Raw genomic sequence first — 13,600 nt, 5'->3', positions numbered from 1 at the left:
GTGAGCCAGTTTAACCCTCTGTCATCGCAGACATCAATATCTGCAGAAAGGAGTGCATGTTTTACACTTGAAGGGGTGACTTAGAAATTTATTTTTTTTTAAACAAACAGCAAAAGTGCTTTTAAAATTTACGTTTACCAATTAAAAGTGGAAACTTCCTAGCCACTGTAAATCTTTTTTTGGGTATCTACAATGGGATCCTAGTAAAAGTAAATCTGCATGAGAAGAGTGCCATTAGCTCTGTATTTTAACAGAATCTTCTCATCCCAATGTGTTTGTTAAAAAACACATTTTGATCCAGAAATCAAAGAGCAGTGGACTGCTTTTTGTTTATCCTTACTGCTCCTCTGTATTAGTAAACAGTGCCAGTGGCTCATTTGAAGGATGACTGTGAATGAATGAATGCCTGTGTGGAAGAGAGGGTTAGTTTTCCAAGAGCAAACGAAGACTTGACAGAGGATTTCTTCTTTTGCTATACAGCAACATGAATAAAAGCACTAGAAAGTGGCCTACCTGCCTTAAAGTATAAAAATAAGCTGACTGAATGGCAAAATGATGTAATTTTTTTTTTTGCGTGTTACCAACAAGGCTCACTTCGGATTCAGTACCTTACTTTAATCACAAAGACCATCCAGATTTTCAGTCAACTTTATTGATAAAATAAGTTTACTGTACAGTACACAATTCTAGACATAAATTCTTTTCAAGCTATCTGCATTACAAAAATAACAGGTATGCAATGAAAAATAGTCACTCCACACACTGTGAAGGTTCTTTAAAATCCTAAAGTGATCATCAGGTCAGAGGAATGACAGGGGAGACCTATCAAACGTGAAGAGTAGGCATAGATAAATTATGTCACTTTTTTTTTTTAATTTACAAAAATAAACACTAATCAAGCATTATTTTGTAATAGAGCAACCTTAAAGAACTGCCACAGACTAACAACTCCTTCTCTGCTGTACAGCTCTGGAGACGGTATTTGAAAGAGAAACCAGAAAAATCAGCCATAAAACTGCATTCAGCATTAAATGGATATAAATGCCTCTGAGACCAGTCAACATCTGAAAAGATGCTTCTAAAAAGAACAACTTAATCAACTGAACCCAAAACTTCTCATACATTTGCAACAGCGAAACACTCCATTAAAAAAAAAAAACAAAAAAAACGTTGCTTCTGATAAGTCACCAGCTTGCAAACTATGAAGAAATGCAAAATCTTAATTATAGAAGCATTGGCAAAATTTTACAGAAAATAATAGCAAGCAAGTAGGTTTTGTGCTTGAGCTAAAACATTCCCAAAAAAATTCCCCCCACGTGTTTAGCAAGTTTTGAAAGGATTCCATTTTTTTTTTCCCATGCACATGAACGTCCTCAATATATTCTTAAGCCTAGAAACAAGCGAAGATGCTCTGGATAAGAGAAGTAGCAGTTTCTCCATTTATAAAAAAAAAAATGCAGTGAAGATTCAGAGAGCTTCTTCCCCCAGCCACCTTTCTGCTGCTGCTGTTTGGGTGCTTTCAAATTGCCATTTCCCAGTCAGGAAGTTTGGGCAGGCAATCAAGAGAAGAAATCAGTGGGACTAACGTGGCTTCTCACCTACAGAGATCTGAGCCTGGTTTTCTCTCATAAAAGTAAAAGTTAAGGCAGAATGATGCTATGCTGCGTTGAACAAAGTGATAAAGTGGGAGCGGCTCTTGTTTTGAAATTACAATTACGTATACGTATTTTAAACAATCTTGTTCAATTAAAAAAAAAAATAAAACATTGACCAAATGCAAAAGCATTGCTTAGGTTGAGACAACTGGCCTTATTTCAACAGGATACTCTGTGGTGGCTAAATCACAGAAATCCTTAAGTTTTATGGTGCCTATGTACGCTTTCCATCAAACAGATTTGTTGCAAAGTGAGAATTTTTTTTAGAACTTATTAAAAGGAAAAAAGATAGTGTGGATCGTGCACAAGCACATTCTTAAATTACTAGTCTTTAGACAGAGATCAGACTTTAAATCTTACCTTTATTATATAATAGGTGCACTGAAACTTTGTATGAGCAATAATTTATAGAAATTATGTGAAATCTTGTCTTACCTGTAAAATGACTTCATATAAAAATAATTCCCAATTCGGTAAGTGCGTTAATCCATTTCTCACTGAAGTTAGACCTACGGCAATTAATCTGTCATTTGGCTTTTGTGGAATACCAACTTTAATTTATTTTATGCAGTATAAAAGCCACTGAACTGGAGTTTAAGATGCATTAGCTTGCTGGTGCCCTATTCAATAACAAGTGCTTGACAAGTGACCCCTGATGCTCCGTTTGTAAAGTGTGCAATTGAAACTTGTTGACTTCCACAGTCTTCAGCTTTTCCTCAGGCTCAAATCACTGCTTGTTACTAATCCTGACAGAGACGTGCTCTCTGATGCATCTTCCTTCTTGAGGTTCAGGAATGATTCTCTAGTTATTTGAAGAATTTCTCTCAAGCCTTTGTTTTCTTGCTATAGCCAGAGAAATAAAAAAGCATTTAATAGAACTCCAGAAAGAAGTCAAGATAACTATGTTAATAATCCCCCCTCCCCTCTGCTCCAAACGTATGTATAAGGATTAAAATACTGATTTGGAGTCAGGCAGTGCCATGTTATCTTCTAGAACTACCAACATTAGGTTTCTGACCCTCTTGCTCTTTTGAATGGGCACTAAGCATAAAAAAAAAATAAAATTATCAAAACACAAAGATGAGTGAGAAAAGGGCATTTAAATTCAAATGTGGCATTTAAAAAATATATCTGTTTTTACCACACACCCTGACCCATAATGAGCTGCTTTGCTAGCACTTAATCAGAGAGCAATAGTATTGATCTTCCAATAATAGGCAATGGAGAATCCTCCCAAAAGCACAAAATTATTATTAAAATAATAATAATAGTAAAAAGCCAAAGGTGGGGGATATTATTATTTGCATCCTAGTGTCTTATTATGATGAATTTGTATTATTTCCTAGCTCTTTCCTACACTCAGAGACTTAAAGAGAAAGCCAGCACATAAATATAAATCACTGATTTCTGGTGATAAAGTATCACCTATGCAGGACTTGAGAGTTAAGCTGTAGGGGGGGAAACTACTACTTACAGCCCACTCAACAAGAAAAGTGTAAGAAAATAGCAGTGTAAGTGAATGGTACAGAAACTCTCGAGAGATACAGTAACTCAATAGAAATAACAGTGATAACATTTACTCCCTGGCTATTTGTGCCATTGCTGTTTTATTTCGTACTTACCTCAAGCTGAATTATACGTTCCTGCTCTTTACAGCCGTGCTTTTCATCAATTTCAATGGCTTTTCTCATTACTGCTGCCATTTCTGTAATTTGGTCCACATGCACTTGCAGCTCCTAAGACATAAAAATAAAATCATGAAAGCTTTAGTAATACATTTTCTGCATTACTAAAAATAAGCAAAACATTAAATATGCATTTTATCTGCTGTGTCACTGAATAAAAATGTGAACACAGACCTATATTTGTGAAAATAAACAAGGTCTCTATAACTTTACAGCATGAGTAGACACTGTGGTCCTGTTTATTTAAATAAATCTGGTTTGCTACGCAGTGATCCCTTTTATTAGAATTTTATATTAAAAAAAATACACTTAAATGACTGTCTTACATAGCTTCCAACATCTTCCAAATGGCTATAAGTTAGCCATGCGCTTGCTCTGACAAGGCCCTGCTGTGATGCAAGAGTTGATGAACATCATTTTGGATATGCAGAAAGACTAAACTCATCTAAGAGCACCAGGATCCACGATATTCCTTCCGTTTGTTTGAAATCTCATCTCAAGCTGGTACAGCCAGTACCAGCCCATGAGCAGGTGAAGCGGTCATCCTTACTGTGTCACGTATTAGGAAACTCAGATCTGTCCTTCACTCTTTTTTAGATACTTCCACTTGAATCCACTTCCAATTCCAGCTTATCTGTGATCTGGACTTCAGAGGCCCTTGTCTTCGCTGAATTGTAACAGAAACTTTTGTGTCCTGACTGACCTCTTTATGTTTGTTTATTAATGCTGGTAGGGTACTTTCCTACAATAAATAACTAACGACCACATCTTGCCGAAAGATTCAAGGAGGTGGAAAAAGAGCAGTAACTTTGGTTTGCTCTTGTCCTGTTCTGCAGCCAGGGTTGGGATGATAGGAACCATTAACACGGGCACAACAGCCTTTGCAAGGAAGCTAGATTTTTAGATAACCTTCACTGTTTGCAGAGAAGCGATCTCTTGCCTGGACCTTGTTGGTTCAGGTGACAGTTTATTTTCTCACCGTTCAACCTATCAGCAGGAAATGCTTAAAGGGTCACTACAGCAGATCTAGATAAAGAGCCTATGCCTTTGGCATTTGTTGCTGTTCAGTTAAGCCAAATATTTTAATGGTATTTCCAGAAGGTTTTATTTTTCATTGTCTTTTCTTCAACTTGTCTTTTACTCCAACTCTACTATCATGTCAGCCTATCCCTTGGACAAAATTCACAACAGCTACTAACTAGTATCAGGAAAAGTGGAACAGTAGGAGTGAAATGAAGAAAGGTATAGACTAAAGTTAAATCCCACCTTTAAATTATGAGTTTGACTGGAACACTGGAACATCTAGCAGATGATCAACTTGCCTTTAAACTTCCAGAAATTATTAAAGTACCATACAGAACTGCCTCATTTGGAATCAAACTTTACCTGACCAAAACAAATATACTTTACTAAAACGAACACTGGCCCTTTCCATCCTTTATTCTCTACCATTCCAACTGCCAAAGCCATGGTTTAGCTGTTTACTCATTAAATGCCCACTCACAGCATAGAGGGGAGAGAAAAAAAAAAAAAAAAAAAAAAAAAAACCACCCCCAAAAACTTGCTGTGAATCTTTATTTTCTTCTCAGTTTTCAGAGAAGGCCATTACATTAAACTTTTTTTTTTTTTTCAATGAAAAAACTAAATTTATCTTGAAAGGAAGCTGTGATCAGCGGTAAAAGAGTAAGTTGGCAAGGATGTACCCTTGAGAAGGACTGGGAGAGCATTAGTGGTTTTTAGTTATATTTCTGTCCTCCCTACTTCCTATTTTGCCAGCTTAAGTGGCCTCTTGATCGATATGATTTAGGGCCTCTTCCAAGGTCACTGATGTTAGATCAGATACTAACAGAAAACTGTAAGATTCTAGACTGGAAGGCAGAGGTGTAAATCTTGGATGCTGTAATAGCAAACAATCCAATCAAAGTGTTTCTTAATGAAGATAGCCTCAAACATCTACAAACACTTTTTGTATTGCTCTCTTTTTTTTTTGCCGTACAATTTTTTTTTCCCCTTTGGAGAAAAAAAACCCAACACATGTTTTTAGGGCTTATTTCAGTTGAGTGAATTCAAACAGCACACTTCAATCAGGGTCATTACTACCAACACACACTTTTCTCCTGCATACAACATTGCTAAAAGAAATTGGTTTTCTGTGTAACAGAGGTACTTGTTGATCTGCAGAAATCAATGATTTTTTTTTAAATAATCTTTTGTAAATAGGCACTAAAATCAAAAGCTGTCACTTCTGAGAACAGTGATTACTGGTGACAGAGATTAATTCCTTAGACATGACAGATTTCTTAGTTAATAGGAGAGAAGTATTTAAAGACTGCTTCAAGATTGAACAATCTTACTGAATGTGAAGGCTGGTCAGAAGAAGAAACAATGAAATTTCTGAAATGCTAAGTGTCAGGATAAGGGTGATAAATCCTCTTCATTGGGCGTTCTTGTGGGATCAGATTTAACCAAAATGTCGAAGCCTGAATCTCCTGTTTAAATAATATTGTTTGTGTGGTTTTGGGTTTGCTTGTGGTTTGTTTTGGTTTTTTTTACCTCCAGCTTTTAACCCATAGAAGTGTTCCTAAATGAAATTTCAAAGTCCATTTCAGGACAGATATAACTTTACTCTCTTGTCTTGGATATAAATCTATGCTCTCCTGAGGCTGTAAGATATGCTATACTAGATACTAAGGTAACTTCTTTTGAAAAGGATATAAACCTATCATTTTTCAGGCACTAATGTTAAAAGATACAGTTCTAATCCAATAAATTCTTTCATATCAATCTAAGTAGTTACATTGATTTCAATGGCACTAATTACACACATATGATTTCGTAAGGAGATATGAAAGCATCAAATTCTCAAGCTTTGTTTTCTTGGTATGCAGACCCTAACTCTGCTTTGCGGACTTAGTTTGTTGAGGTCAAAGATGATGAAACACTTAGAACTAATGTTTGTCTACACAGTTCCAGTGCTGTCTGATAATTATGTTTCATTTACAGTGTAATACAATACTTTGATAGAAAGCTCCTGTTTAGATCTGTTAGTGACCTAGAATCGTGAATTTTTCCGGATATACATTTTAAAAGCCTAAACTATATATTACTGCTATTAAAACATATATTAATCTTGTATGAAGCTGCTGAATACTCATATATGCTTCATAGCTTACAAGAATGTTACTTGACAGCACTTTGCTTTTCTTGTTTTCAAAAGCCGTAAGATGAAGCACACCTAATACCAGCAACGTTCACCACCCCTCAAGTATCTCAGGCTGCCCTGGATTCTACTTAGTAATCCTGACCAGTACTGAAGCACAAACCAAGGGTTGAAGCAGGAAAGAGAAGCATATGTCAGTTATTCAACATTCAAAAGAGCTTTTAACTGATTTGTTGTTTTTTTTTTTTTAATTTGCCATAGATAGGGGAAAAATATTTTAACATTGAATTTAAAAAGCTTACTCCTCCTACTCTCCCCAGTAAGCACAGGGTTACTAATTATTTGCTGGAGTCACAAGCGTAAGTTAAAGCCAGTCTAAATATTTGAACGTTACTGAGATCTACGGGCATCTGGAAGTATAATAGGGCAGTTGCCTTAAAGACCTAGGCAAAAAGTCATTAAGTAGATATAGTAATGAAATGCTACTTGATAAAATCTTAAATAAATCAGAAGCCAGTAAAGTTGACTTACTAGACTGATCAAGTTTCCTGCTTGTTTCATGACCTGGATTATAAAAATTAGGACTTTTTTGTACAATGATATAAGAACTCAGACAAAGTAAGCTCTGAACTGATCCACTACAAAGTAACTTAAGCGTTAACTAAAAAAAACAAAGGCAAAAAATATTGAACTCATTACCTTGGAATGTTGCTCTTTCAACTTCGTTATTATACTTGGATCATCCTTCTTGCTCGCCATAAGCAACCTAAACATCTGTTCTCTGTACTTGCTCATTATGAGTTCCAAAGCAGACTGATGTTCTTCAAGAGATGTGCGTAGTTCTACAAACAATTTTAAATTCAGATAAAGTTTAACAGAGAAGAACTGAAACACAATGCAAATGTACTTCAGCTTGAGAAAACCAAAATAAGCCCTTAACTGAATGTCCCCTCGCCCTGCATCATAAAATCTTCGTAGGCTCTGCAAATGTCTTCAGTGGTGACTACCCTGGGAAAATTCTTGTTCAGTAAGAAAAATAAGGTCTTTTGTTAATATGACTTCATATTCAATCCCTTTAGCTGATATAAGCCATCCTGAGCGTAGCTGAGGAGAGCTTTACTCTAGCCACTATAAGCAACATTGTACAAAAGCTGGAAAGAAGTTTACAGATCTGTTTTAATGTGCAGCTTGGTAAAATAAGAGTTAAAAATGCTTGTGTTCAAAATCCACCAAGTCAAGGACAAATAATGTCTGAGATAAGACAAGATTCACACGAATCAAGATCACTGACTCCTTTGCTGAATATAACTGTTGGAATACCTAAGGAACAGTATACTCCTAGCATACAGAATTCCAGAAGGAATTACACTACTGCATTTACAACTTGTCCTCACTGCTCCTAAATCAGTTGTTTTTAGCAGTGGGAAAACACATTTCCAAACAGATACCTATACTGCAGAATTAAGTTCTATTTATCTCCTTATTTGTGCTGAATATTAGGTGAGGGCTGAAAAAGTAATTTTCCACGACTCTTGTTTTTTTGTTAATCATAGTCCCAGTGATCAATGGTAGAAGTCTCCCTGATTCCACTGGTGCAGGCTGGAACTTGAGAAGGACAGAACAGTCAAGTCTTACCTTTATTCTCCTGTTGCAATTCCCTAATCTGTCTGTTTTCTTGTTGGATACCCATTACCAACGTAGACCGAGGACGATGTCTTGCTACTTCATTGAGTTCTTGAATTTCTTCTTGATACTAGTTATTAAAAATAATACAACATATTTAAATAACCGAAGGCAAGCGTTACTCGGCAAGTTATAAAGGACCAGCTCTAGCGTCAGTCAAAGTGTGTAACCAGCAAGATAATGCTTGGTTTGAAATAATTATATAATACAAACAAACAAAAACGCTTTTGAAGGTATTGCTAATACACTGCCCTGTAGAGACACTAAAGTAGCACCTTTGTTTTTAAACAAGTTTCATACCTCAGATGTGTGTAGTGGGCACGGTTTAATCTTCAATTAATGCAGATCAAATTCACCATCAAGTAATTTAAAACTGATATACATATGGTAAAGAAAAACCATGGGGTATTAACCTCTAGATGTTTACTGTGGCTTCCCAATACCTTAAATGACAAAGCTGTATGGGTACAAGTCACATGGCCCTGAATGAATGGATCCTGACTGAGCAAAGACAATACTCTCGATTTGAAGTCATGGAGCCTCTGCATGACTAGTTTTACAGAGATAAAGCACATGCAGGGTTTTATTATTTTACAGGCCCATTAATACTGCCTCTGTTCTATTAAAATGACAGGATGAACTCTAATCTGGAAAGTCAGTAGACACCTTTATGTTTTTCCAGAAGTTCTCCAGTGAAAGTCACGCTCAATCTAGTGACATGCCTTGGACAGTTTAACATCAGAATGGCAATGATCCCGAATAAGCTTAAGAGAATACTTTGAAACAAAAGGAGACTGTGAAAATATAAAGTATTCTCAACAGAAGAAACCATGAGAGGGCCTCGGTATGATTAAATGTGCATCTTGAAATTAATAAAACATGTAGTATTTTACAGAAGAGCAAAACACAAGACACCACACACTGGTTTGTACGATACCAACACCATTTCTACCAGTGTTCTTCAAATAAATGCTAGTTTTCAATATTTGATAAATATTTCAATATTTAAACTAGAGTAACTTCTAGAGAAGTTAAACTAGAGAACACTTCTTCACAGGATCAAACTAAATATATAAACAACCTGTTTATAGATCATAGTCACACCTATAATGAAAATACTTAGTATGGTATTAAAGGATTAACCAAACAACATACTGATTCTACATTCGACTGTAGTACACAAAAATTACTTTAAATTATGTGCTTCCAAGTGGTTCTTTTAATGGAGTAAACAAAGTTGAAAAACAAACCTGTTTCATTGCTTCAACCCGCTTGTTAAGAGCTGTAGTCTGTTCAATAAGAGCTTCTGCTGCATTGTCATGTTCTCTTAGCCGTTCCACCAGTGCTTTCGCATCTGCTAAGGCTTTTTCAATTGTGCAACTCATTTCTAAAGATTAGAAATGTATTATTGTCACAACACCAGCTGTTTGCTATACAGAGAACAGCTATCAATGTGAGATACATATATATATATATTTATTTTTTTTAAGTCTAAAGCAGATGAAATACAACCTTTCCCTCAGAAACATCTAGATATTTTGTTGTCTTTTATAAGTAGGGAAAATGCATAAATCTTAAGAATACCCTAAAGTCTGCCTTTCCTTTTGCTCCTTTTTAATTGTTGTTGAGATTATGTATCAGAGCAAGGAAATGAAAGTAAACTTTGTGTTGTGAGGAGAGTATCAATATACTGAGGACAAAGGAGGACTATTGAACATACGGAAACCGAGCAGTGCATGTCCTTCTATAAGTAGTAGAGGGAAAAAAAAAAGAATATTCCATTAACTATTTCATTTTTCAATACTACCTTTTTTATTTTTTAATGTGCCATCCTACCAGTCAGGTATGCTTCAAGATACTTGAAAAGTATAAATCCAGCACTAAAGAGAATGCCAAAGGACTACAGCTGGCTAGAAGATTTTGATGAATTAAATCAGCAGAGAAGGAACAGCTCAAACTGACGGAGAAAATTACTGAGGGAAAAATCAGAAAACTAAAGCTCATGTTTTCTTCTTGTCTATAGATGAACACAAACATCACCGCATGGAATGAAACTGTAAAATTTTCAACAGGATAGAGAAAGACAGCAACTTAGCTAAGAAAAAGAACTGACTGCATAGTTAAAATACTATGCCTTCTAATCGCAGTAGTTTGTTAGCAGAAATTACCTAGTGCTAGAATTGCTAAACTTGCAGAATACTTGTACCTACTATCATTTACAAAACCACTGGCCTTTACATTGAATTTTTTCATACTCGTTCTTGATGGATTAAGTTTCAAGACCAAGATTTTCATCCTAAATTCTTATTTTCTTCTAAGAAACCTTGCACTTCTACTGAAAAGGAAATCTACTTAAACGCCTTGAACAGTTCTTCAGCAATCAGACAGTAACTATAGAGGCTTATTAGAGTTATAGGCCTTATTAATATACAGCTTGGTATTTGTTTCAGGAAACTTTCTAAGCTACTGAAAGAATCACCTAAATCCATTTCTTAGCCAGGCCATTTGCGTAAAGGAGAGATTATTTTTTTTTAAGCATAAAAGGTCAGTGAGCCTTTCCTGAGGTACAGGAAAAAATCTGCTCCAAGTTGATTTTTTAACTTTCTTAGGCACCTTGACAAGTCACGGCCTAGGATGTTTTAAGCCAAGCTTAAAGAAATCCTCACATTTTCCCCAACTGACCTCTTCCCACTGTACCAGGTAAGTAATAGAAGCAAGGATATTTCAAACCCCAGAAATTCCACCATTCCCCTCAAAATATTTACAAACATAGCAGGAATGTCTTGCCCTCATCCATTAAGATGGGGGAAAACTAAGCAAGACAGCAGTGGAATTTGGAATGTTCTCTTGTGTTTGGAATGTTCTCTCGGAAGAGCTCTTGTGCACACAGAAGGTCCTGCAAGGTCCAAGCTCTCAAAAGCATTTTAATTTGGTAGTTTAATTAGCTGCTCCCTCTGCTCTGAGGAGCACATGTAGTAATTTTTAAGGTAGAAGGGTCTTTCAGGGACCCTGCCATCACAGAAAGGTTGAGACTTGTTTACGACAAAGGAGGTTCTGTAAGTGAGCTTTGTGTATGCACGGAGCACAACTATTTTAACGTGTGTTTTCTGTGGTACACGTTATTGAAAGCATCAGCATTTTGACAGGTACAAGCTTCCTATACCCGTTGGTAATATTAATTCCTTCCTGTTTATCAACTAGAGTTTTCATTTTCACTTCCATATGATGTGTATCTGTGCTTGAGGTATCAAGTCAAGTTCTTCAGCAGACTGGTATATTATCACAGGTGGTTAATATATTTACTCTGGTTTAGCAGTTTGAGCTCTTTTTAATATTCTGTAGATAGATATCATACTACATTGGTTTTAAGCATCTGCTTTTCTTGTTCCTCATCTCTCCTTCCAATTCTGGTCTCATATTCTTACGGGACTACAAAAATATCACAGACAAAGGATGATCTTCCACATTAGCTGGCTAAACTGTTACAGAAATTGATTTAATCAGATCCGTATTTAAGAATTTGAAGTGCAGTCTTTAACTCAATTCGTGGCTGATGAATTCTCTAGCCAGTATAAACAAAGCCTCTCAGGCCTCTCTCCATGAGCTTGGAACACATTTGGCATTCAGACTCCGATGCAGTTAACACCTCTGATAATTTGTATGCATCAATAAAAGTTTTTAAACACAGCACATACTCACCCTCCCGTGCACTTTCTCATTTAGACCCAACCCAACCACACAAGAGAGAAAGAAACTCATTTGTAGCAAAGCCACCAGCATTCTTCTTCACAGTGAATGAGGTGGGGAAGACACACGTGTGCCTTGTGTGAAATGCAGCCACGTAAACTCCCCCGTGACCTGTCAACGTGCAGCAGCTTCAGCCGGCCAGAGGCCATCTCCTGCTTTCAGGCAGGATTCGTGCTTCAAAAAGGAGAATTATTATTTGTATCACGGTAACTCATAGTGGCTCCAAATCTTAACTGGGATTCCTTCGGGCAAGACGTTGGGACTGATCCTTGGAATTTAAAATTCTCTGTAGTTGCTCATCTGGCTGCCTACAAAAACCCAAAACTTTTGTCTTAATTCACAGATTTAGATCTATTTGAGGTTGATCTGGACACTTAGGGAAAAAACCCCAACCAATAAATGAAATATATTTGATTCAAACCAATTTGTACTGTATATTAATATTTTTTACGAGCACGAGGACGACAATAGCTAAACTTGGCGATTCCTGAACTCTACCCTACAAGCGATGCCCAGCCGCGAATACATCTGTTAGCCTGCAATCTTACCAACCGGGACAACAGGTAGCAAGAGCAACAACTCAACCAACATAGCAATACTGCTACTGCATATTCATTTCCTGTCACTTCCTGCTATTTACTAATTGCTTTCATTATCAAATTCAGCTGCCCTTAAAAAAACCAAAAACAAACCCAACGCCAAAGAATAAACATTTTTGCCTACCTCTAGTTTTCTGTCTCTTGTTTCTTTTCTAGCCTTACTGAAAAACTACCTTTTCCCCACAGCTTAACGCTTCGCTTTTTTCCCCCTCCCCGCCGCTACCGGCTGCGCGACGCTGCACCGCCCGGCGGTGCCTCACAGCTGTCGGCCGGCTGCGAACGCCCATGAGCTCCCTCCGTGCACAACGGGAGGTCCCAGGAGGGCTGAGCAGGCGGCTCCCGCCGCCGCCAGGCCCGGCCCGGCCCGTACCGGGAGTCACCGCCGCTGCCCGCTCGCGTACACCGGCCCGACCTGCCGTTTCCCCGCCGGCCGCGGGAGAGGAGCGGCGGGGCGGCATCTCGCTCTCGGGGAGGGTCTCCTCCTTTTCCCCCTCCCCCCCGCGACAACCGGCACGCCAGTCAGGGCTGCCGCGACACCGGCACCTGCCGCGACGCGCCGGGGAGGCGAGGGCGGATGAAGGCTCCCTCCCAAAGCCAGCGCTACTAACGCGGGGTGACGGGGGGGGGGCTCCTCCTCCTCCCTCGCACCCCTTGAGACGTCACGGCCCAACGCATGTCCGTTGGGCTCCCAAGCGCCCGGCGGCGGCAACGGCGGCAACAGCACCCCCTCCCCCACCCCGCCGGCCGGCCGCGCTGCCCCCAAACGCCCCTTCCCCGTCTCACGCCACTCACTCATGACCGGCAGCTCCGGCAAGCGCCCGGCGCCGGGGTTGAAGCCCCGACCAACCCGCCCCGCTGCCAAATGGCGGCGGGCGGCAGGGGGAGAAGCGGAGGAGGCGCGTCCCCGCCAAGGGGCGGGGCGTAAGGCGAGGGCGGCCGCGCTCCCTGCCGGCGGCAGCGGGCGAGGGTCCGCCCCGCCCCGCCGCGCTCGCCAGACGACACCGTTGCCCCTTCCAGTTCTCGCGAGCGATGCGTCCTGCCCTCGCCTGCCTATTGGCTGTCTCCCTGCTA

General features: G+C 38.9%; 1 protein-coding gene across 3 annotated transcripts; it reads right to left on the bottom strand.

Annotated features, from left to right (window-relative positions):
* Positions 1 to 632: 632 nt before the first annotated feature.
* On the bottom strand, positions 633 to 13,546 carry FGFR1OP2 (FGFR1 oncogene partner 2). 3 transcript variants are annotated; one of them, XM_074587503.1, is made up of 7 exons: positions 13,322 to 13,384; positions 11,883 to 12,238; positions 9,434 to 9,570; positions 8,136 to 8,253; positions 7,200 to 7,342; positions 3,278 to 3,391; positions 633 to 2,498 (listed from the first exon to the last, which is right to left on the bottom strand). In XM_074587503.1, exons 3-7 carry the CDS (start codon positions 9,566 to 9,568, stop codon positions 2,361 to 2,363), a joined length of 648 nt encoding a protein of 215 aa, XP_074443604.1. In that variant the 5' UTR covers positions 9,569 to 9,570; positions 11,883 to 12,238; positions 13,322 to 13,384; the 3' UTR covers positions 633 to 2,360. The 3 variants fall into 3 exon arrangements, with proteins under 3 accessions (XP_074443604.1, XP_074443623.1, XP_074443614.1); XM_074587522.1 differs by lacking the exon at positions 11,883 to 12,238 and having other exon boundaries at positions 13,322 to 13,546; XM_074587513.1 differs by lacking the exons at positions 11,883 to 12,238; positions 13,322 to 13,384 and adding an exon at positions 12,900 to 13,141.
* Between the last annotated feature and the right edge of the window lie 54 nt (positions 13,547 to 13,600).

The sequence above is a fragment of the Larus michahellis genome, chromosome 1 (genome assembly GCF_964199755.1).
Source record: "Larus michahellis chromosome 1, bLarMic1.1, whole genome shotgun sequence".
NCBI classification, from domain to species: Eukaryota; Metazoa; Chordata; class Aves; order Charadriiformes; family Laridae; genus Larus; species Larus michahellis.
The sequence above is the reverse complement of the archived record's forward strand: the minus strand, read 5'-3'. Positions and strand labels throughout refer to the sequence as shown.